This window comes from Ranitomeya imitator, chromosome 3 (genome assembly GCF_032444005.1).
Source record: "Ranitomeya imitator isolate aRanImi1 chromosome 3, aRanImi1.pri, whole genome shotgun sequence".
In the NCBI taxonomy this organism is placed as follows: Eukaryota; Metazoa; Chordata; class Amphibia; order Anura; family Dendrobatidae; genus Ranitomeya; species Ranitomeya imitator.
Genome location: NC_091284.1, coordinates 387,138,365 through 387,162,836, shown reverse-complemented (window position 1 = coordinate 387,162,836; position 24,472 = coordinate 387,138,365). Strand labels below are relative to the sequence as shown.

General features: G+C 40.7%; 1 protein-coding gene across 1 annotated transcript in view; it reads right to left on the bottom strand.

Moving 5' to 3' along the window:
• The window catches only part of CSMD2 (CUB and Sushi multiple domains 2), a 1,686,610-nt gene that overhangs the window by 249,185 nt on the left and 1,412,953 nt on the right, over positions 1-24,472 (bottom strand). The window contains exons 26-29 of the mRNA XM_069756979.1: positions 14,537-14,739; positions 13,004-13,195; positions 8,263-8,401; positions 4,371-4,558 (exon numbers count right to left, since the gene is read on the bottom strand). Of these exons, the coding sequence (XP_069613080.1) occupies positions 4,371-4,558; positions 8,263-8,401; positions 13,004-13,195; positions 14,537-14,739 (722 nt within the window). The remainder of the gene's footprint in view (positions 1-4,370; positions 4,559-8,262; positions 8,402-13,003; positions 13,196-14,536; positions 14,740-24,472) is intronic.

Sequence of the window (24,472 nt, the reverse complement as noted above, 5' to 3'; positions counted from 1 at the left end):
AAGTGCTGTTGCACTTGGCTTGGCTATTCCAAGGTGTGTCCGTGTGCACAGTCAGTCTACTGTACATAGGTAGCTATTTACATGTATAGCTTTGCTCCTCCAAGGTGCCTGCCACACAGCCAGCTCAGTTGGTTCACGTGCCATACAACATGTTCAGCTCTACTGTTCCACATGGTGCCCTTGATACAAATTTGGTAATCCAACTCTGCTGCTCTACATAGCATCCCATTGTCCTACCCCACTGTATCTCAGCACAAATGCATCCGGTCTTAGTTTTTAATCCAGACCTATTGCTTAGTGAATGTACCATAACACTTTGTACATTTTTACACACTGACCAAAGTCTTACATTTAGGGGAAAATGAAATAAACTTAAAGGTATCCTAAAATGGGGTGGATTTACGTTTAGTTGAGTTAATTAAATGTAAATCTGTAGAAAAAAAATAATATGTTTATTTGCTAAATGTTTTATCTATTAATCTATCTCTATGACATCGAGTGGAAGTTTAAAAATAAGATTTATGCAACTATTTTTCAATTATTTTCATAGCACACAATGCCACTGTAATATGTTTGTAATTGCATTCCCCTTTCCGTTGCAATCATTTTGTTTTGTGTCTATTTATTTATCTATCTTTTCATTAATTCCACACATTGTGAAACTCATAAGGTCCTAAAAAATGTTTGAGAACATTTCAAATTACAATATTTATTACAATATTTATTTTTATTGCTGATTTTCTTGGTTATAGGGCTAATTCAGGCTCCTGGACGCACTATAAAACTGATGTATTTCTGTTAAGACCCAGCAGCTTCTGCACCTTCTACCTGGCGATCATGTAATATCTAGGAAGGGAGGAGGAGGCATCATAGTTGCTTAATGAACAGTAATCAGGAAGGCAGATACGGTGATATATGGTGCAGATAAAGAGATGGAGCACATTCCTTGCACAAAGACCAAGTATTAGCATAGAAGCTGCATTCAAAGTCTTATCGGTGTGAACACGTAGGGATGTGGACTGTCTACCCTGTTCCTGCCGCTGAAGACAACAATCGCGCTGTGTGTATAGTTTCATGAGGTTTTCCATGTAATAGTAATGTGCGTCGTATATAATGTTTTATGGTAATGTACAACATACATTGTCATATAAAAGTTTGGGCACCCCTGGTCAAAATTGCTGTTATTGTGAACAAGCAAGCTGAAGATGAAACAATATCTAAAAGTATTAAAGTTAAAGATGACACTTTTCCTTGCATTTTAGACAAAAAATAGATATATATTGTAATCTTTTCATTTTTAAAATTACAAAAAGGAAAATGGGCTCATGCAAACGTTTGAACACCCTTGGAGACTTGTGTGCTCACTTAACTTTAACCAATGTTTCAGACTTTAATTAAGTCATATAATGTGTTAATGTGTAATGTGAGTAGTGCATAGTACAGAGTAAGAATAGGATTAGTTTTCAGGTAGCATAAGTACAGTTTATATAGTAAGTGGTGTAGCAACACTATAGGACATAGGATAGGGACAATAGGTTTAGTCTAAAAGATAGTAATAGTTAATGGTAGAACTAGCCCAGTGGTAGGAACTAGTGATGATAAAGGGGGGGGGGGCACTCCCTAATAGTTTGTGGTTAGAGAAGTGCAGTGTCAAGGACAAGTTCAGGTGCAATGGGCTGTTAGGGCCAATCGTTTGAGGCTGTGGGAGGCCATACTTATATCACTGATGGACATTCCAGTAATGTCTGGAGCTAAGGGTTTGGGCCAGGTACCAAGGAGCGTGCCTGGTCTTCTGACATCTTGAGGTCAGTGGATGTGGAGTTATGTAAGGGGGGCAGGTGGCCAGTCCTGGGTGCATAGCTGTAGGCTGATGAAGTCAGTGGGCTTAAGGTACCTTCACACTAAACGACGCTGCAGCGATCCAGACAATGATCCGGATCGCTGCAGCGTCGCTGTTTGGTCGCTGGAGAGCTGTCACACAGACCGCTCTCCAGCGACCAACGATGCCGGTAACCAGGGTAAACATCGGGTTACTAAGCGCAGGGCCGCACTTAGTAACCCGATGTTTACCCTGGATACCATCCTAAAAGTAAAAAAAAACAACCACTACATACTTACCTTCCGCTGTCTGTCCCCGGCGCTCTGCTTCTCTGTACTGGCTGTGAGCACAGCGGCCAGAAAGCAGAGCGGTGACGTCACCGCTCTGCTTTCCGGCCGCTGTGCTCACAGTAAGTGCAGGAAAGCACAGCGCCGGGGACAGACAGCCGAAGGTAAGTATGTAGTGGTTGTTTTTCTTTACTTTTAGGATGGTATCCAGGGTAAACATTGGGTTACTAAGCGCGGCCCTGCGCTTAGTAACCCGATGTTAACCCTGGTTACCAGCGAAGACATCGCTGAATCGGCGTCACACACGCCGATTCAGCGATGTCAGCGGGAGAGCCAGCGACCAAAGAAAGTGCTGGCCCTCTAGCCCCGACCAACGACATCACAGCAGGATTCTGATCGCTGCTGTGTGTCAAACTGAACGATATCGCTAGTGAGGACGCTGCAACGTCACGGATCGCTAGCGATATCGTTTAGTGTGAAGGTACCTTTAGGGCTAGTCCAGGATGAATGAGTGGTAGGGTTGAAGAGGTGCTATACCAAGGAAGAAGAAATGTGAAATGCTTTGCCCTATCCCACATGTCACCACCTGATGAACTTGACCTGACTAGTAAATGTTTTTTCTGTTAAAGAACTTGGTGTCCCCTGAATTGTGTGCGGCAACTCCTGAGGACGAAAGCCAGGAGGCAGCAGGAGGCCTGTAGCCTAGAAGTGGCATCCGGCAGCATACTGGGACTGGGACACCGTTTGTCTTTAAAGTGCCAGAGCGTATCTGGACAGCAGCTCGGTCATGACTACCGCTCTGCAGCACTTTACATATAGTTACCTTTCCTTCATCTTTTTGTAGCATTACAATCTAACTGTTTTTTTTACGTTTTATTTTTTCAATGTGAATTTCTTATTTCATATTTTCGAAAAAAGAAAGAATGTGAGTCTGACCAAATAAAGACAAAGTTCTGGCAGTTCTAAATAAGAAGCGCAGGAATGCTGGATGCATATTTTCTTGTGTGATTAAGAGGATTTTCTTAGACTTAAATATTGGAGCCCAACTAATCTGATGGATATGAATATGAGATCATAGTGAGTTCAATATAGCTCACTTTGTGTAGCTCACTAATTATTTGGGCCAGTTCGTACTTTGCGCTTTTGGAAATGGTTTTGCCTGATCTATTATCCCCTCTTATCAATGTATTCTGCATGTATCAACAATGAAAAATATTCAGTCACTTATGAATATTTATTTCATGTTTATCCAGGAGTCCTCAAACTATAGTTTCTCAGCCAGATTGTCCAGTAAAATAAATTTTCACCTATCCATAAGGCAGGTCATAACTTGCTGATCAATGAAGGTTCCATTGCTGGGATCCGCACCATTTAGGGAAATTTTATATTCGACGGAGAAGTTTTATCCCCAATACAAATTGAACGGAGCGACAGGCAAAATGCCCAACTGTAGCTCCATTCATTCTCCATGGGTCATTTGGAAAAGTGGAGCATAGTGCTTTCCAGCCCCATATGCAATTAGTGGAGCTCACGTCGAGCATGTGCACTTCTGCTACAATCTAACGGAGATAAAAGTTCCCCTTTCTGCCAACCGATACGGGACCCCAACCAATCAGCAAGTTATAATAACCTATGCTGGGATTAGATGATAACTTATTTTGAACAAAGAACCCTTTTAAAGTATGGTATTTGCATGACATTCGACAATTCCACAATTATAGCTGTCACCGGTTTCAGAATAACTTTAGTAGTGTTCACCAAGAGCCTTATGTCAACTGATAATTATTACAGAACTTACACAAATGCAAGAACAGATAATGGATATGGTCAGGAGAAGTAAAAAACTCTATGAATTAGAGAGGGAATGGATTGTACATAACCGTACAGTGTAACTGCTCTTCAAAAGACGATGTCTTCATATTACACCATCCAGTTATTCTGTTTCGGTTATTGATGGGGAAGTCATCTATCACCAGATATTCTGTAATGCATACCGGTCATTTAATGTCTGACCATATAACACATGGACAGTCTGGATCCTACACACAGACCTTCTGCCTAGACTGTTTGGAATAGCTGAGCATAGTAAAGTCTCTATAGAAGGTGACAACTTAGGGTCTTATATTTCGCGATGACCAGGTGGGTGTGTCAGCACTTACATGCAGGTAATATAACTACATAATGTTTAACTGTAGAAATAAGTCAGTCTTCTTCAATCAGGAGAGAATTTAACATTTGTTTCACGTTGAATTCTTGTATAATACCTGTGTAATCAATGACGAAACCCCCGCTGCTCACAGAAGCGTCACTGCGAAACGCGATGAACAGATTGTTGCTGCTGCTCTCTATTCTGTCAGGAAGCTGGGAGCCATAAAAACTTCCTATTAGTGGGCTCAGAGAGTCTGGCCCATCATAGATGTGCAGAAAATCATAACCAGGCTCAAGATTAAAGCTGGAATAAGAGACACGGAGAGAAATGGTGAAAATAATGACAAAAGCAGATTGCTGTGCAGTTTTATGCTTTCTCAACAAATGGAAAGAGGCCAAAGAGTAAAACCTATTGCTAACAACTTGTAAGAAAACCCATTTACAGTGGAAAGAAAATGATGGCAACCAAAGCAACTTTTTTAACCTTCGATTGTGTGGTCTCTTTTTACATTCCTCTGTATCCTTGAACTAAGAATAATAGAAGAAAAATAGACACATTCAATGACATTTCCTATTAACTCTCTCCAATTTGTAACTATGAAATCATTTCCCATTAAAATAATCTTTTTTTAATAAAGCTTTATCAAAGTACAGCAACATTTCAAATATTTTATCTTTTAATTGTTCTCCATTTTCAAGATCATTTTCTGCCATCAGTGAATAGCAATAATCATTTAGGGTATGTGAACACAATGTAGATTAAATTTGGGGAACTAAGCCAAGTTTTTCAAGAGGATGATACTTCAGGATACGCCAGAATTTTTTGTTCTGAAGTGTCTTTATTAGTGTTTTTTGTTATCGTTTCCTTAGTGCTTCCCTTGTCATTTTTTATCAGTGTTTTTTTAAAGCTTTTTTCAATAATTTTTAGGTTGCTTTTTTTACTAGCATTTTCTGGTCACTTTTTTTCTCTATTCAACAATGAAGAGACCACTAGCAGTTTTGCGAGACAAACCACTAGAGAAATGTACAAAAAGACACAGGTATATCACAGTCTTCATACTTCAAGGCCTTTTTTATGTCAGCGGTATATAAGATATTGGATATTGGTTCCCCTCCCCCATTCTCAACAGTGATCAAAACTTCCTCATTGCCTGAAGCACCAGTACAAAGCTGTATATTTTTCTGGCAAGGTTTATGGCAGAAATATGCGATTTCCCATTCTAGAACACCTTTGTTAACAGAAATGCGATAATGGTATTGATCTGCACTAAACTGGCTGTAGGAGGGGATGAACAGTTAGCCCCTTTATTTCAGTTGGGAGCATAAATACCATGATCTGTCCTACAACAGGGCAACCGCTAGCAGGATTGAGTTATACTAGGGAAAAAAGAAATGTTTTTTTTCCCAGCACCTTCACTCAATGCTGGAAAATATGTCTGGATTAATTTGTATGGACTAGAATGCAATTACTAGATGTTCTCACCTTTTTCTCACACAATGCATGGAAGATATGTGATGCACTATGCTCTCTTGGGAAGACCAAATGGCTCAGGTTTCTAGACGTTCTTGACTATGGGTATGATATTGCAGTGAGTAAGCTTAACGCTATGCTGTCTTGGTAAGACCAAATGGCTCAGCTTTCTAGACGTTCTTGACTATGGGTATGATATTGCAGTGAGTAAGCTTAACTCTATGCTGTCTTGGTAAGACCAAATGGCTCAGCTTTCTAGACGTTCTTGACTATGGGTATGATATTACAGTGGGTAGGCTTAACTCTATGCTGTCTTGGTAAGACCAAATGGCTCAGCTTTCTAGACGTTCTTGACTATGGGTATGATATTGCAGTGGGTAGGCTTAACTCTATGCTGTCTTGGTAAGACCAAATGGCTCAGCTTTCTAGACGTTCTTGACTATGGGTATGATATTGCAGTGGGTAGGCTTAACTCTATGCTCTCTTGGGAAGACCAAATGGCTCAGCTTTCTAGACGTTTTTGACTATGGGTATGATATTGCAGTGGGTAGGCTTAACCCAAGTCATATTGGCATTTTTTGCTTAGTTTGACTAGCTGTGGACTTTAAGAGAACCCACTAAATTCTTAACTAAATCTTACTACATGTTAATAATAAAGGCTGGTAAATGTTGGCTTTGTTAACATTTATGTGATGCTATGTAAAGGCCTGAGCACACTCTTCTACATATGATTATCGGGCTTCAGATTATTTACAATGCTTTTATATAGATAAACCAATTTACTCTTTCCATCTAGTGACAGATGACATGAAAAAGTGCAGTGCATAGGAAAGTGTCCCATGGGGCATCCTAAACAAGCCAACAAAATAGGAAAGGCTCTACACAGTTAATTAATAATACTCTCTCCAAACTGATGAAAAAGACGGTGACCTCCCTATATCTGGAGCAACCTAGCATTTCTTAATTTGTCAGGCAACACATCACACAGATCCCCAGCCACTACAAGTTAAAAATCTAATAGAAGCCCAGATATACAGTATGTGTCTGTCCCCTAGAGACCTTATTATCACTGGCGATCTTTTCTCCACCTTATAAAAGCAAATGACTACATTAACAAGTCCTGTCCAACACTTAATGGCAGGAAAGACATTAGCAAGATACATTAAAGGCAATTCTGTTGGTAGTGAGCGGCTCGGCACATGACGGATACAAGGCATCAGAGAGGCTTCACTAATTAGAGATCATTGGGAGCTGAAAGATAGAGGCAAATTATTGTAAAAACTGTTTCTGGAGTTTCTAAAATCAGAAAATACAAAGTAGGGATATTTTATTTTCTTCTCATTTCAAGCTCATTTTTAACCTTAATCCTATCCGTCAGCCAAAACAATCAATGTTCCCACTCTATACACAAAAGTTCGGCATTAAGTGTCCTCCTTTCCAATCACTTGTAGACTGTATTAATTTTGGGATTCTGGGAAGTTCTTGTTAACGATTTGGTCACATCAGAAATAAGAGACATGGGTGAGGACAATGGTATGAACTGGACAGTGCTTCCTCTCATTTACTTTCTGCAAAGTAAAAGGAAACCCAGGAAAAAATACTGGACAGTAAAATATAACAATAAGTTTGTAAACTCCTTATTTTAAGAATACCTGTTGTTTCAGGTAACATTATAGGATAAGCTGCCATGTATGTCAATGAGGAAGAAAACCATTTCTGGCCGTTTTATGACTTGTATTCTGCATTTTTGTTTTTAGCAATTTTCTCTTCTATGGTGTCTATCTGTACTTCAGTTCTCTCTAAATTAATGGGTGGAAAATAGCTGCTATGATATCTCCTCTACACAGTGCACAAAAAAAAGATGGATTCCTGCTCTTCTTTCTCTGTAGTACACATACAGCAGAACAGAAGAAGAAGCATGGATGATATTATACAGCAGTATTAAGTGGTGTAACTGTGAATCCAGAACTGAAATAAAATCTGCCTGATCTCTCTCTGTGCTGAGTGCTACTCACACTAACTCCTCCATCCTCTCCCTTTCCCTCTCCAATTCAATATCTATAACCTGATACCTCACTGTGCTGGTAGTCCATCTTGATTTGAGCGAGACATATTAGAGCTGCTTTTTTCAGGGAGGATCATGAGCTCAGGAGGCAGGAGAGTGAGGAACAAGTGGCTCATAAGTGGAGAAAAAAGCAGATTTCTCGGATAAGATTACAAAGTTTCTTAGATTAAAGAGTTTGTCCAGTCTTACACTGAGTTAAAGGACTTGTTCTAAGTATATACATTCCTTGCTTGCTGGTGTTTTCTATAGTAATCTGTGATGTGTAGTATTTTTCTAGTTCTGAAATTTGTAGTACTAACACAATCCACTGTAGCTTAATCTAATGGAGAAATAAAACTTAAATCAACTAAACTGTTTATGAAACAACAAGCTTGCTGACTGTTTCCAATGACTCAGCCCTACGTCAGATTTCCAAATTCCATTTGGCCTTCACCTGATCGGAGCCAAACTGTAATTTACCAGTGATACCTACATGTTAAACGAGAGTGCAATCACATAGTCAGAAGACACGGTCAGCTTCCAGTCGCATTCTTTTAAAGGCGGGTAAGGTTCAGGGTATTGAGGAGACAGAATCACCCCTGTTGGTCCAGTTAAATTACCACCACACGGAGCTGAAAACAAAAAAGCATTATTTTACCCGTAGTTTCAGGTAAATTGAAAAACTCTGTATGCACAGAAATACTAGACATCCAAAGGGCAATATACACAAGGATAAATGTGGATGGGTAAAATATTATACTGGCATAAATGACCTTCATGCACAGTAATTAGTAAAGTTATCAGTTTGGCTGACTTTGGCATTTTCATGTTAAAACCCAAATGCAATGAAAGTATCTATAGGTTGATAAATAATCTTCGTTGCAATTAGTTTAGCAGCTGAAGTGGAGAGAGAACTTGCCTGTGTTTATTGCAGTAACAGAAGCATTTCATGTCAAGTGGACGGGAAAATCAATGTGGTGGGTCTGATCTACCAGAGTCAATCAGCGTGTTGAACATTCGAGCTATCGATTTCAGAATATTTGCTTACAATGTTATAATAGAAATAACACTGAGCCAATAACAGGCAAGATTCACTGTTCTCTTCATCAGACCCTCAGCTTTAAGAAGACAACATGTTATGCATCTTCATTCTCATCACATCTACTTAATGAAGCATTTTAATAGCTTAGATATACAGAGCTGTTTTTTTGCTTCTCCCAAACACAGAAAATAAACCCAAAATTAAAAGGATTGCACAACCAAATATCTATGCACTACAACTGGACAAAGAAAAGAAGCACAAAACCTCATAAGGACCAACAATGTTTTCCTGAAGGAGGTTACATAACACCACACAATGGCCATTTTCCATTTTTGATTTTTCCTCCCTTCTTCCCACAGCCATAACTTTTTTATATTACCCTCAATATGGCCGTATGATAGCTTGTTTTACTTTTGAATGACACCATTGATTTTACCATATAGTAGTGGAAAATGGGAAAAAAAATCCAAATGCGATAAAATTGCCAAAAAATTGCAATTCCACAATTGTTTTTTAGATTTTTTATTTCCCATGTTAACTATATAATACAATCTACCTGGCAATATCATTCTCCAGGTCAGTACGGGTACGCAGATACCAAACATGTATATCTAACACCCCAGGTAACCGATTGTTACAGAGATGTTGTCTTCCTTTCGGGGAGGTTAATATCATGCTTGGAGGCAAGAAGGATCCTCTTTACCAGGTAACGCACCCACATTCAACACATTCTGAATCCAGGCCAGAAGGGGGAGCTCTGAACCCGGATTCATGGGAGCTTCCCCAGCTTCAAGTGTTCTGGTCTGGAGGAGGAGTTAGGCAGTTGGCCCAGGGAGACCAAAGAGAGCAGTCTGTTGGAGGGAGAGGAGAGAGAAGGAGGCATGGAACTGAGAGCAGACAGCGGAGCCGTGCAGCCAGGACTGAGCTGCAGCTCCAGGAAAAGGAATTGAACCCAAGGGGTTGAAAAATGGTGAAGCTGCTGAGGAAAGGAGCACATAGGAGGAAAAGGGCTCAGAGGGGAACTGTGATTGGGCATCCTCAGAGCCAAAGCACAGGAACTGGGCACCGGAAGCCCAAAGCTGTGTTGTACTCTAGGACACATAGCAGAACCAGATGGCATAGGACTGTATGTTATTTGTCACACCACGCCTGGAGGTGAAGCAGCACCTGAAAAGCCCGGATCGTGAGAGACCCTATGAAACCGCAAGCTGCCCACCATACAGGTACCTGTCTCAGGGCAGGAAGGAAAAGACTTTGCCAGCAAGCTACAAGCTAGCGTGAGTAGGAAGGCTTACGGACCTCACCTGGGAGAGGGATTCACCATTGCCTACAGGCCGGCCAGACCATACCATCACCTGTTCCTGTTACCCTGGACTGTGGACTGCTACTGCCAGTAAACCAGGTAAAGACTTTACAACTTTGTGTCCTCCACTTACTTGCCGGCATACACCATCCTTGCCATACCCCATGGGAGCCCTGGGGACCCCACTTCACCTGTGGCAAGCGTCACCATCTTGCTGCAACAACATCACCCCAGAGGACCCCCTTGAGTAGCATCGGTCCCTCTGACCGAGAACCACAGGTGGCGTCACGAATAGACTTTATTACCAAATTCCCTTTAAAGACCTTTCCCCTTTTAAGTGAGCGCCCAGGGCCCCAGACCGGGTCGCAGCCACCGTGACATCCCTTTTAAGAGCGACCAGACCTGGTACCGAGTATCCCCACTGCCCTGGTGGGCGACTCGTATAGTCTATTTTTTATTTTAGTGGTGAAAAATAATTTTTCAATTTGTATGAAAGAAAGTTTTTGAGTTTGTCGCCTTTTTCCGTGACCCTTAAGGTTTCAATTTTTTGGAAAATGGGGGTGATGGCTCATTTTTTGCACCCATTGAAAGCATTTTACGGTAGATATGATGTTTTGATTGCCTCTTATTGCATTCTATTGCAATGTTGTAGCAGACAGAAAACCGTGATTCTGGAGTATCACTTTTTTTTTCTCTTTGACCTGTTTACTACTCAGATTAATTTATTTATTAATTTATTTTAGATTTTGATAGAGCAGAAATTTCTGGAAGCAGCAATACCAAATATGTGTATTATTTTATTGTTTTATTTTCAATGGGGCAAAAGATGCTTGATTTGAACATATTTTTTATCTTTTTTAATATTTTTACCAACTTTTTACACTTTTTTCAGGTTTTTCACTTTTTACTGAATTTAATAGTCTCCTTAGGAAACTTGAAGCTGCGATGGTCCAATTACCTGTGCGATACACAGCAGTGCTTCAGCTTCAGCACTATGTATAGCAAAAATCATGATCTTCTGCTACGACACGGCATTCACAGGAGTATCTGAATTATTTGAATGGGAGTCTTCTGCAGACCCTCGGCTGTCATGACAACCCATCAGCACCCCTCGATCACGTGACAGGGGCCCCGATAGGTGGCTGGAATGACACGCTTCCGGCAGGCACATGTTAAGTCCAGCTGTCAGAGATTGACAGTGGTAATTAACTGGTTAATAGCCATGGGTGGAGCATCGATCCACCTGTGACTGTTAAAGGCATATGACAGCTGATTAAATCACATGTCATGTGTGGGGAAAGATGAAGGATCAACATAAGAGCTGCATCAACATCAGGGGCACGACATGTTATGTAAGTTTACGTCATATGTCATAAAGGGGCTATTATGATTTGGTGGTATCATGGGGACAAATTGTTGAAATTGTGTGAAAGCATTCTTCACCATGATATGATTAGTATTCTTTCTGTTTCCAGTTTTGTTCTCTGCATCCTCTATGTCTAATCTTCAGTCTTCTCTCAACTAGTGGGAGGAGAGTAGATACTATGATTTCCCCCATAAACAGGAAACAGAAAGATATATTCATGTTTCTTTCTTTTTTTAGCACATGTTCAGAGGTAACAGCAGAACTAAGCATAGAAGATATTATTAAGCAGTACTGAGCTGTGTAGCTGTGATTCCAGTTGTGGGATTAGCACCATCACTACCTAACTACCTTAACTGCTTTTTCTTATTTTCTCATTCTTCTCCTCAATTTTCTTTCCCTGACAACTTAATGTGCTAGCAGTCCATCTTGCTTTGCCCAAGACAGATTTCAGCAGTTCATTTCAGATTGGCATTAATGATAAAGGAGGATGGGAATAAGTGGCTTATAAGTGGAGAAAAAAGTAGATTTCAGTGATAAGATATATGACAAAGTTTCTTATATTTTCTGGTATTAATATGTGCTACAATTAATCTACAAGTACTGCTTTACTATTAAAAGCAATTCATTGTAAACGACATCAAATCCAAAGACATTACATAAAAAAAGACCCTACTAACCAATGCCTGATCAGAATATTGATATGCTGCAGGATGCAGACAGGCCCCCATTATAAAAGCTGAATGTAGAACAGGTGCAAAAAACTAAGGAACAACCATTCACACACTTTGTATACGGTCTATATCCATTTACATTTAAAATACTAAACCATCTCCCCCTTCTTGTTTGGTATGTGCCTGATTAGTGGTTGTTAGGAATAGAGTAAAAAAATGGCAATTAGCAATTTGGATTAATTCCACTTTAATTATACAAATCGATAGAAAAAGTGCAAACCGGTAAAAGAGAGTAATTGAGACTTTCAGTAGGCCATGTCTACTTCATGTTACAGTACGCTTCTATGGGCATAGGAAGCATAACGTAACATCACAAAAACCATTGCGTGTCAATTACTCACCTTTTACCAGTTTGTTTGTTTTTTTACCATGGATTTATATCAATAAAGAAGAAGTTATCTACCTTTGGGGAGTGCTCGCCATTTCTTCCATTCTTACCTAGTATAAAGACTCTTTACGTATCGGGATAGAGCACCACCTTGCAGTAGCATGTAGTGATATTTTTGGCTAAATAGTTTGCCGATATAATTCTTGATCCACACCTGGAATTTGAAGTTTTGCCAAGTTACTTTATAGCTATTTTTTTAACTTTTGCTGTTCATCAGTATGTTGCCCCCTTACTGAATTTGCTTTTAATCATGGGTCCCATCTGTGTCCTGTAGAGCATTAGTATTGTAACCAAATAGGGGTAAGTATGGCCAGTTCTGGTAACAGTTTGGTTCTGATGTTTCATTACCACATTGGAGTTAAAAAATGAATCGCCCACAAATGTGGGACTCAAGAGTAACTTACCGATGCAGACGGGAGGGTTTGGATTCCAGTAGAACCGATCTGCAATCTGAACACAGTTGATCTTGGCTTCACCCTCTAGAAGGTAACCTGGGTCACACTGGAATACAATAGAGTCACCGGCATCCCGACTGTCTCCACTTCGGCTTCCATTTTGAGGTATTCCGGGATCATTACAGGAAGTAGCTGTAGTAACTGGAAAAGACAAACAGGCCTAACAGCTTCTGGCAAATGAATATTTTTAGATATTATTATTAAAGGTTATTATCAGTATTAATCATATTATGCTCCTTAACCATTTTTCCCTAGATCTTTTAAAGACCTTCAATCATCTAATCTTTCCCTTTAAAACTCATGAAAAGACATGCATATGGGCAAAATATATGTACTCAGCTCGTATAGAGTAGTAATACCAGGCTTTGAATGGATTAGGCACAAAAAATCATCAACTTTGCTATTATTCTTCATGCATCGCAAACCACACGGCTCTAGATATATTAATGGGATTTGTACCACCTGGAAAAAATAAATTAACTACTGCAATAATAACATAGGGATTGGTCATTAAATATTATACAATCTTTCCTGCTGCAAAATGCATCAACCCACTAAGAGTTATCTTGGTTATCATGGCTAACAGAGCAGCATGAATGACCCAACGTGGCAGCTCAGAGTACGTTCTGTAAGCAGGAAATACATTTCACCTCTATTTGCAGTGGCTTATAACGTGGGCATAGATTCAATTTATTGGAGACAATACTGAACCATAATGTCTACAATGAGATGAGCGAGGGATGGGGGACAATCATCAACAACTTTCAGCACGCTATCATTTCTACATTAAAAGGTGCAGTTCAGCGGGGAGGGGAGCCTGTCAGAGGCTAAACGCCTGATTAGCTTTCTAATCTAATCTGATATTAGAGAAACATTATTTTCTCGCTGTTTCAAGAGGCCTGTGCTATTTTACAGTCTTCAGGGAGCAGGAGACACTTGATGGCAATAAGTTCATGAATATAATTTGTGTGGAAGGCAAACCTTGTGCATGCTAACATCTGCGGAAGGTCGGCCATTGTAAACAAGGGACTCTATACATATCGTACATACCTATAGAAGAGTATATAAATCAGTGGTGGACACAGACAGAAGAGGTCCCTGTGCAATAACAATATTTGGGTCCTTTGCAGTCCAATAGTTCTTCATAATGTACAATTCCACCTGCTTTGGAGGTAGACATGGCCCACTTACCTCTCGGGCTCTGTTGGTTGCACAAATCATATATATACCGTATGTATTGACCATTATCCAAATATAAAGTATGGTTTACTGAAACTAAAAATGTATCTATCTATCTATCTATCTATCTATCTATCTATCTATCTATCTATCTATCTATGTATCTATTTATCTAATATCAATCTATCTTTGTCTATCTAATCTATCTCAGCAGTAAATACATGCATAATTAGTTGTTGCTTTTTTAACCAAGTAACAAATATAATTTCATGGCACATTTTTGTTAACAGTTCTAGGTCTTACCTGAGAAATGGATAGAAAATCCTTGTTTGCTAGTGAAAAAGTCAGTATTGAACTGCAAAGTTACAGAATTGAAAGTGCTGTGTATGTCTGGAGGCAATATGGAACCGCTCAGGTCTTTCATGAGAATACCACTCTCCATAGAGCCATCCCATATCTTCAGAACATCATGAACATCTTCAGTGTGGAAAACAGTGAAGTGTAATCTATGATTGAAACATAAAAGGTTATATTGGTATAAGGGAGGTGAGCTGTCAATACATAGGGACATGAAAAAAATGCTCTAAGCATCAAGATTTTCCAAACTGCCGCAACTACTACATATGGTACATAAAACAATACAAACTACTGTTGCATACTATAGTAACATGACTAAGTTGAAGAAAGTGCCATTTTAGTTTAGCGGTCTTCTTGACTATGTGCACAACTACAGACATTCATTACCCCTAGAGGAGAACAAAGAAAATAAATTAATCGCCTTCAGCGCTCCTACACGTTACATGAAAGTGTGGGTCCTGGCTGGATGTGTGGGATTGTGCTTTGAAGGCTTTAGGCTAGGTTCACACTTGCATTGTGCAGTCCGTTCAACAAATCCGTTAAACGGACTGCACTAACGCAAGTGCCGACTTTGGCACTGCGCTAGCGCAGATGGAGCATCTGCTAGCTCCATCTGCGCTAGCAGTGCGCTAGCAGTGATGGACCCGGAAACGCTGCAGCCCGTGTCTCGGGTCCGTCACACAATGATGGCACATCGCTAGCGCACGCCCATTGTGGGCGTGTGCTAGCAATGCATCCGCCATTGAAAGTAATGGCGACATTAACGGACTACGTTACACCGCGTTATGCCGCAGTGTAACGTAGTCCGTTAAACGGGTTCACACAACGCAGTGTGAATCCAACCTTACGCCCATGCAGCTGCATGCACCCAGTATTGTGGGCTTGCCAGGCCAATGATGGAGACCTCATTCTTTACTGAACGGAAACTTGGTAAGGGCTATGTAAGCATCGCAGGTATAAAGTTTTTCTTTTACAGTATGAAGCTTTTTTCCACAAAGCATCCTTCCTTTGTAGTATACTCCAGGGCTTTCAAGGCACACTGTTTCACTGTTTGGTCTGTTGGCACAGACCAGCTTTAATGCTACAGTCCTGATCAGCAAGTCTCCTTTACTTGATCATCGGTTCCTCCTCCTTTTCCTTCCACTACTGGTGCCCTGCAAATCCTACTCGGGACTATTCACAAGTCCCCATTCTGCAAAGTCATCTTCTACATTACAAGATCCAGATCTTGTGGTTAGGCATCTTCTCCTAGGATCCTTATTCAGAAGGCCACTCTGTCTCGCTGATCGCTTTCTTCAGGATCTCGCTATCCTTTGTCCTTAAGTCTCCTCTCACTCAAGGTTACCCTTTTTGTAGCTCTGCTCATTACTCACTCCAAACTCTTTATGCCTAAATATTAGGCAATGGTCACTCTCCCTAACACTAACATCTCCCCTTGTGGACTGGTCCCAAACATTAACTCTTAACTTACCCTATTGTCATCCATACACTACCTATATATTCTTAGTTTCAGCTTTGATATAGATTTGGAGAAGGGATATATTATAGAATGCAGTGTAGCAGGTTACATTCCTAATTAGTTATGTTAGGATATGTTTAGTTGTCTGCCATATATGTTAGGGCGGCTAGGAGGGTGGTATATCAGCCCTATGGCTTTTCCTATTTGGTCTATAGAGTATGTCAGCCAAAAAAACCTGGAGGGGAGCTGTTATCAAGGTACAGCTATACTTGATATATATACTGTATATATACTGAAGAGGAACATGAGTAGTTTGATTTACTGCTTCTTGTAAACATTATAATATCCCTATTGTAGTATGTATTATCAGAAGCAGATAATCAAGATACTCAATGATACTCAATATTAATTGACCAAAATTAATAATAAAAATACAAATAATACTACTACTTCTAAATAACAATAATAATAATAATTAAGTTTGGTCTGTTGGTGCTGCCCTCCACAACAGTCATAGTCTCAAGTGGCCCCTTAGGAAAATTAATTATCCATCCCTGGTCTGGTAGATATTAATATTTTCACTATCATTCTTGGAAACTATATTATAAAACATGTAGTAACATAATACTATAATATACGAATTTGGGAAAATTCATGAAAACTTTGTACATGGTTGAATGGTTTTGCATGGACAACATTCCTGTTATTGCTCATAGTTCATTTTAGAAATGCAAGATGTCCGGCGAAATGTCCGGATAATCCATGTTCTCTACTTTATTTTCAGCAGCTTAAAATCCTCAAAGAGTGAAAAATTGTATATACAGAAAAGCACAGGAAAACCTACAGTATGTGTTTCTAAAAACATAATGTTCGTAATCATGGTACAAAACAGTGCAAAGCAAGAGCTGGATATTTATGGCAACTGTTGAATACATAGCATAAATGGCTGTTCTGCATGAAAAAAACATCAGTCTATTATACTAGCACTAAAGAAAAAAGAATTCACACTATCAATGTACTTTGTTATATAAGTTCCCTGACCAGTATATATTACTCATTTACTCACTATTCTAGAGTTGCTCATACAAAACTATTTTACTTTACAGTGATAAAAGCTAGTGATGAGCGAGTATATTCGTTGCTCGGGTTTTCCCAAGCACGCTCGGATGATCTCAGAGTATTTGTTAGTGTTCGGAGATTTAGTTTCCATCACCTCAGCTGAATGATTTACAGCTAGTAGCCAGGCTGAGTACATGTGGGGGTTGCCTAGTTGCTAGGGAATCCCCACATGTAATCAAGCTGGCTAATAGCTGTAAATCATTCAGCTGCCGCGCGATGAAAACTAAATATCCGAATACTAACAAATGCTCGGAGATCACCCGAGTGTACTCGGGAAAACCCGAGCAACGAGTATAGTCGCTCATCACTAATAAAAACATAATATACGGTATTAGTTATCATCAAAACAATAAAAACACAAGCAAATAACACAGCATAACAAATATATATTTTCTTAGAATTGCTACAAATTGTCAAAAAACTACATAAAAAAAAATTTGGGATGGAGTATTTTCAATAACTAAATCAAGTAATTGAACAAAACATCAGATGTTAAATTTAGACCCTTTGGACTTTCTGGCATTGATTTCTTAAAGAGTTTTCATCAGAAATATAGCATAAAACACTTCGAAAAATTGTTACTTTTTTGAGTATTGCGAGGTAACCCAATAACTGAGTGTTTTGGTATTTTCATAGATGCTGTGGCACACCTTATGAAAAATCTTACTCCATTTCCTGACTAGAGTAACACTTGTGGCTAGGTGCACAAAGACACACGCCACTTTTAAGACGTGCCTGATTCGTTAAGGCATGTACCTCTTAATTATTCAGGTACCTCTGTCTCCGACAAGTATTAAGCAAGATTCAATATGCCTCTGGTTTGTCATTTTCGTTTCATATCTCCATGTTTTTGTAAATGCCTGTTAATAAAATTTCATAATGCATTCCAAATTCTTTTATTATTTATCTTTTTTATGTCCCCTGAATTGCTATAACTCTGATATAATGTTACTTCTTGTTTAGGTGGCACCAGTTCCTGAATGGGACTGAAAACACTGCATCTCCCACAGATGCACCACTCTTCTAGCATCTTCTAGCATCTTTGGCTGCTAATGTGACAAGGTAGACCAATGTTACCCAACCCCAAGCTTCAAGAGCCACCAAGGAATCATATTTTCAGGATTTCGTTTGTCTTCCACAGCTGATAGAATTATCACCTAGGTGTAACATCTGTGCCAGTTTCTGCTTCGACAGCTAGGCAGTGCAGCGCCTTTGTTAAGGGTGATGATTGACAGAATCAATCATATATTATTATGGCGACTTCTGGCTGTGACCTGTCCAGAAGCTGAAGGAGTTAATCCTGTTCATTTGGGTTTCTATCCATCATAAGCACTGGATGAGGCGCTGATATATAAATCTCTGAGAGGTAGTTCCCAACGTTAGTCAATGTTTGTGCTACCTGGCTTCCGGTGTTCTTCCCTATTTATCCTATTCCCTGGCCTCAGCTAGTTTATTGACGTTTCTCTTGCCTGACCATTTTGTACCTACCAATCCTCCTTGATTTGACCCAACTACCTAAATATCCTTCATGCCAACTTGTGCCTCTGAACAACAACTGGCTCTAGCACAGAGACTCATGTGTAAGTCCAAATCACTGGTCCGGGGGAGTTAAAGACTGAAGGCTCCCTTTTGTTTTTGGGAAATGAAGTAGTTTGCACCAAGCCTGATCATGATAGGCATTTTGGAGCTACCGGCTGACTATGAACAGTGCTCATGTGACACTGGGCAATACTAAGGGAATCCTGAAAATATAATCTGTTGGTGGCTCCTGAGTACTTTATATGGGGAACACTGATATAGACTACGTCACAGCATTATATAACTAGCTGGATTTTCATTTAAGCCCTATACTCACCATGTAGACTTTTAACAGATCATCCTAATTATTTCATTGTGAGCTACATTTGAAAGATCTTTTTTTAATCCTGATACCCCTTACTATATTACATACGTTCTTAAATGGGGAAATGATTTTATGACATTGGTTCCTGACAGCACACAAGGCAGGACTTTTGACAAAAAGCTTCCTAACATTACATGAGAAATTAAAAATCCATTGTGGTTTTGTGTTATTACACTGTGTCAAATCTCTGCCAGCTTTGTCATTGATTAGCATACATTGTATCCAGACATCCATTTGCATTTATATAGGACTTTTATCCAAAATTGCATCCAACTGTGCTGTACAATCTCCGACAGAGCAAAGGGGATTTCAGAGATCAGCTTTAGCATAGCCAGTGAAATGAAACCCGCAGATTCAAACAGACAGTGTGCTAACTACCTGCCCCCAGCCTGTCCCTTCCACCCTGGGTGACAGTGACACTCAGCCATGAGGGACTCTCTGACCGAGTCTGTCCTCTGTGGTGATGCATGACAGTGACAGAGTGAGAAGGGTCCCTGCAGTGAACATGTGTCTTGTGTCTATAGTGACACAGATAGTCTGGGAGGCATCCACCCTGCATGCTGTCCGTATCACATATATATACCGTTCAACGAGAAGTGAGCACATTTATATGTCAGATTTTTCCTCTTCTATTTTATAAACTCAAAGAAAAAATTTAACCAAACAGCTAAGATTTAAGAAACATAAGAACAAAAATTAGCTACTTTAATATACAGACTTTGTTAACTGGGTTCTCATGGAATATAAAAAACTAAAAACATTCCTTAATATCTTTAATTAGCATATCGCACTTGTTTTGCAAATCTTTATAGTCCATTTAAATGGTTGCTGTCTTGTTATTGTGACAGAAACCTCTGATAGAATGTTAATGGGCCAAGTGCCTGTGAGCATGTGCAGTCGGAAGCTCTGCAGCTTGACAGTGTTTGGTAAAGGTTATCTTCAGGTTACAGCAGCTGCATGCACAGGGTTCAGAAAGACATTGTGGACAGGAGTGTGAGCAGCCCCTTCTTACCTCAGCACTCCTAGTATCTCCAGTATTTGTTCAGAAAGACATAATGGACAGCAGTGTGAGCAGCCTCTTCTTACCTCAGCACTCCTAGAATCTCCAGTATTAGTTCAGAAAGACATAGTGGACAGAAGTGTGAGCAGCCTCTTCTTACCTCAGCACTCCTATTATCTCCAGTATTATTTCACAAAGACAAAGTGGACAGCAGTGTGAGCAGCCTCTTCTATCTTCAGCACTCCTAGCATCTCCAGTATTAGTTCACAAAGATATAGTGGACAGCAGTGTGAGCAGCCTCTTCTTACCTCAGCACTCCTAGTATATCCAGTATTAGTTCAGAAAGACATAGTGGACAGCAGTGTGAGCAGTCTCTTCTTACCTCAGCACTCCTAGTATCTCCAGTATTAGTTCAGAAAGACATAGTGGACAGCAGTGTGAGCAGCCTCTTCATACCTCAGCACTTCTAATATCTCCAGTATTAGTTCAGAAAGACATAGTGGACAGCAGTGTGAGCAGCCTCTTCTTACCTCAGCACTCCTAGTATCTCCAGTATTAGTTCAAAAAGACATAGTGGACAGCAGTGTGAGCAGCCTCTTCTTACCTCTGCACTCCTAGCATCTCCAGTATTAGTTCAGAAAGACATAATGGACAGCAGTGTGAGCAGCCTCTTCTTACCTCAGCACTCCTAGAATCTCCAGTATTAGTTCAGAAAGACATAGTGGACAGCAGTGTGAGCAGCCTCCTCTTACCTCAGCACTCCTATTATCTCCAGTATTAGTTCACAAAGACAAAGTGGACAGCAGTGTGAACAGCCTCTTCTATCTTCAGTACTCCTAGTATCTCCAGTATTAGTTCAGAAAGACATAGTGGACAGCAGTGTGAGCAGCCTCTTCTTACCTCAGCACTCCTAGTATCTCCAGTATTAGTTCAGAAAGACATATTGGACAGCAGTGTGAGCAGCCTCTTCTTACGTCAGCACTCCTAGTATCTCCAGTATTAGTTCAGAAAGACATAGGGGACAGCAGTGTGAGCAGCCTCTTCTTACCTCAGCACTTCTAGTATCTCCAGTATTAGTTCAGAAAGACATAGTGGACAGCAGTGTGAGCAGCCTCTTCTTACCTCAACACTCCTAGTATCTCCAGTATTAGTTCAGAAAGACATAGTGGACAGCAGTGTGAGCAGCCTCTTCATACCTCAGCACTCCTGGTATCCCCAGTATTAGTTCAGAAAGACATAGTGGACAGCAGTGTGAGCAGCCTCTTCTTACCTCAGCACTTCTAGTATCTCCAGTATTAGTTCAGAAAGACATAGTGGACAGCAGTGTGAGCAGCCACTTCTTACCTCTGCACTCCTAGTATATCCAATATTAGTTCAGAAAGACATAGTGGACAGCAGTGGAAGCAGCCCCTTCATACCTCAGCACTCCTAGTATATCCAATATTAGTTCAGAAAGACATAGTGAACAGCAGTGTGAGCAGCCTCTTCTTACCTCAGCACTTCTAGGATCTCCAGTATTAGTTCTTAAAGACATAGTGGACAGCAGTGTGAGCAGCCTCTTCGTACCTCAGCACTCCTGGTGTCTCCAGTATTAGTTCAGAAAGACATAGTGGACAGCAGTGTGATCAGCCTCTTCTTACCTCAGCACTCCAAGTGTCTCCAGTATTAGTTCAGAAAGACATAGTGGACAGCAGTGTGAGCAGCCACTTCTTACCTCAGCACCTCTAGTATCTCCAGTATTAGTTCAGAAAGACATAGTGGACAGCAGTGTGAGCAGCCTCTTCTTACCTCAGCACTCCTAGTATCTCCAGTAGTAGTTCAGAAAGACATAGTGAACAGCAGTGTGAGCAGCCTCTTCTTACCTCAGCACTCCTATTATCTCCAGTATTAGTTCACAAAGACAAAGTGGACAGCAGTGTGAACAGCCTCTTCTATCTTCAGCACTCCTAGCATCTCCAGTATTAGTTCAGAAAGACATAGTGGACAGCAGTGTGAGCAGCCTCTTCTTACCTCAGCACTTCTATTATCTCCAGTATTAGTTCACAAAGATGGGCCAAGTGCCTGTGAGCATGTGCAGTCGGAAGCTCTGCAGCTTGACAGTGTTTGGTAAAGGTTATCTTCAGGTTACAGCAGCTGCATGCACAGGGTTCAGAAAGACATTGTGGACAGGAGTGTGAGCAGCCCCTTCTTACCTCAGCACTCCTAGTATCTCCAGTATTTGTTCAGAAAGACATAATGGACAGCAGTGTGAGCAGCCTCTTCTTACCTGAGCACTCCTAGAATCTCCAGTATTAGTTCAGAAAGACAAAGTGGACAGAAGTGTGAGCAGCCTCTTCTTACCTCAGCACTCCTATTATCTCCAGTATTAGTTCACAAAGACAAAGTGGACAGCAGTGTGAGCAGCCTCTTCTATCTTCAGCACTCCTAGCATCTCCAGTAAAAGTTCAGAAAGACATAGTGGACAGCAGTGTGAGCAGCCTCTTCTTACCTCAGCACTTCTATTATCTCCAGTATTAGTTCACAAAGATATAGTGGACAGCAGTGTGAGCAGCCTCTTCTTACCTCAGCACTCCTAGTATATCCAGTATTAGTTCAGAAAGACATAGTGGACAGCAGTGTGAGCAGCCTCTTCTTACCTCAGCACTCCTAGTATCTCCAGTATTAGTTCAGAAAGACATATTGGACAGCAGTGTGAGCAGCCTCTTCTTACGTCAGCACTCCTAGTATCTCCAGTATTAGTTCAGAAAGACATAGGGGACAGCAGTGTGAGCAGCCTCTTCTTACCTCAGCACTTCTATTATCTCCAGTATTAGTTCAGAAAGACATAGTGGACAGCAGTGTGAGCAGCCACTTCTTACCTCTGCACTCCTAGCATATCCAGTATTAGTTCAGAAAGACATAGTGGACAGCAGTGGGAGCAGCCTCTTCATACCTCAGCACTCCTAGTATATCCAATATTAGTTCAGAAAGACATAGTGGACAGCAGTGTGAGCAGCCTCTTCGTACCTCAGCACTCCTGGTGTCTCCAGTATTAGTTCAGAAAGACATAGTGGACAGCAGTGTGATCAGCCTCTTCTTACCTCAGCACTCCAAGTGTCTCCAGTATTAGTTCAGAAAGACATAGTGGACAGCAGTGTGAGCAGCCACTTCTTACCTCAGCACCTCTAGTATCTCCAGTATTAGTTCAGAAAGACATAGTGGACAGCAGTGTGAGCAGTCTCTTCTTACCTCAGCACTCCTAGTATCTCCAGTAGTAGTTCAGAAAGACATAGTGAACAGCAGTGTGAGCAGCCTCTTCTTACCTCAGCACTCCTAGAATCTCCAGTATTAGTTCTTAAAGACATAGTGGACAGCAGTGTGAGCAGCCTCTTCGTACCTCAGCACTCCTGGTGTCTCCAGTATTAGTTCAGAAAGACATAGTGGACATCAGTGTGATCAGCCTCTTCTTACCTCAGCACTCCAAGTGTCTCCAGTATTAGTTCAGAAAGACATAGTGGACAGCAGTGTGAGCAGCCACTTCTTACCTCAGCACCTCTAGTATCTCCAGTATTAGTTCAGAAAGACATAGTGGACAGCAGTGTGAGCAGCCTCTTCTGACCTCAGCACTTCTAGTATCTCCAGTATTAGATCACAATGACAAGGGTTGACAGCACTGTGGGTAGCCTCATATTAACTACAAAGGGACTGGGAGAAGCTTTCTGCAGCACAAGTGTACATGCACTTATCCTATTAACATCCTAGGACAGATTTCTGTCAGTATAACAAGGCAGCGGAACTAGACAAAATAAGAGTGATTTGCTAATTAAAGGTATTTAATAAATTTATAATGTCATTTTCTTTCTTTATTTTTTTCTATTCCCATAAAATGCCTTTAAATAAATAATTTAGCATTATAGCATCGCGCTTCTGTGCAGACATACTTCTCTGCCCTGATGAGGCCAGAGTTAAGTACTGCAGTGCAAATGCGCCGGAAAAGGTCAAAGAGCTCAGGTGCTTGCGCACTGCAGTAATTTACTGTGCCCTAGTCAAGGCAGAGAAGTACGTCTGCGCAGGAGAGCGATGCCGAGGAGACTGTATGGATGATGTAGGGACACATCATCCACATGAAGCAAGAAGGAGGACGGCATCGCAAGAAGAAGGAAGGCATTGATCCAAGACCAGCGACACCCCTCGGACCGGACCGCCCCATAGGTTTTGCATGTTGGGTTGGGGGCACATAAACAGCATTAAAGAATGCTGCATATAAACGCTGAAAGGTGTTGGTCTTATCTCATATCAGCCAAACCTGGTGACAGGTTCACTTTAAATATTTTCATTTTCCATGAACTCTAAAACTATTCAGTGTAAGGGTACCGTTACAATATACGATTTACCAACGATCACGACCAGCGATACGACCTG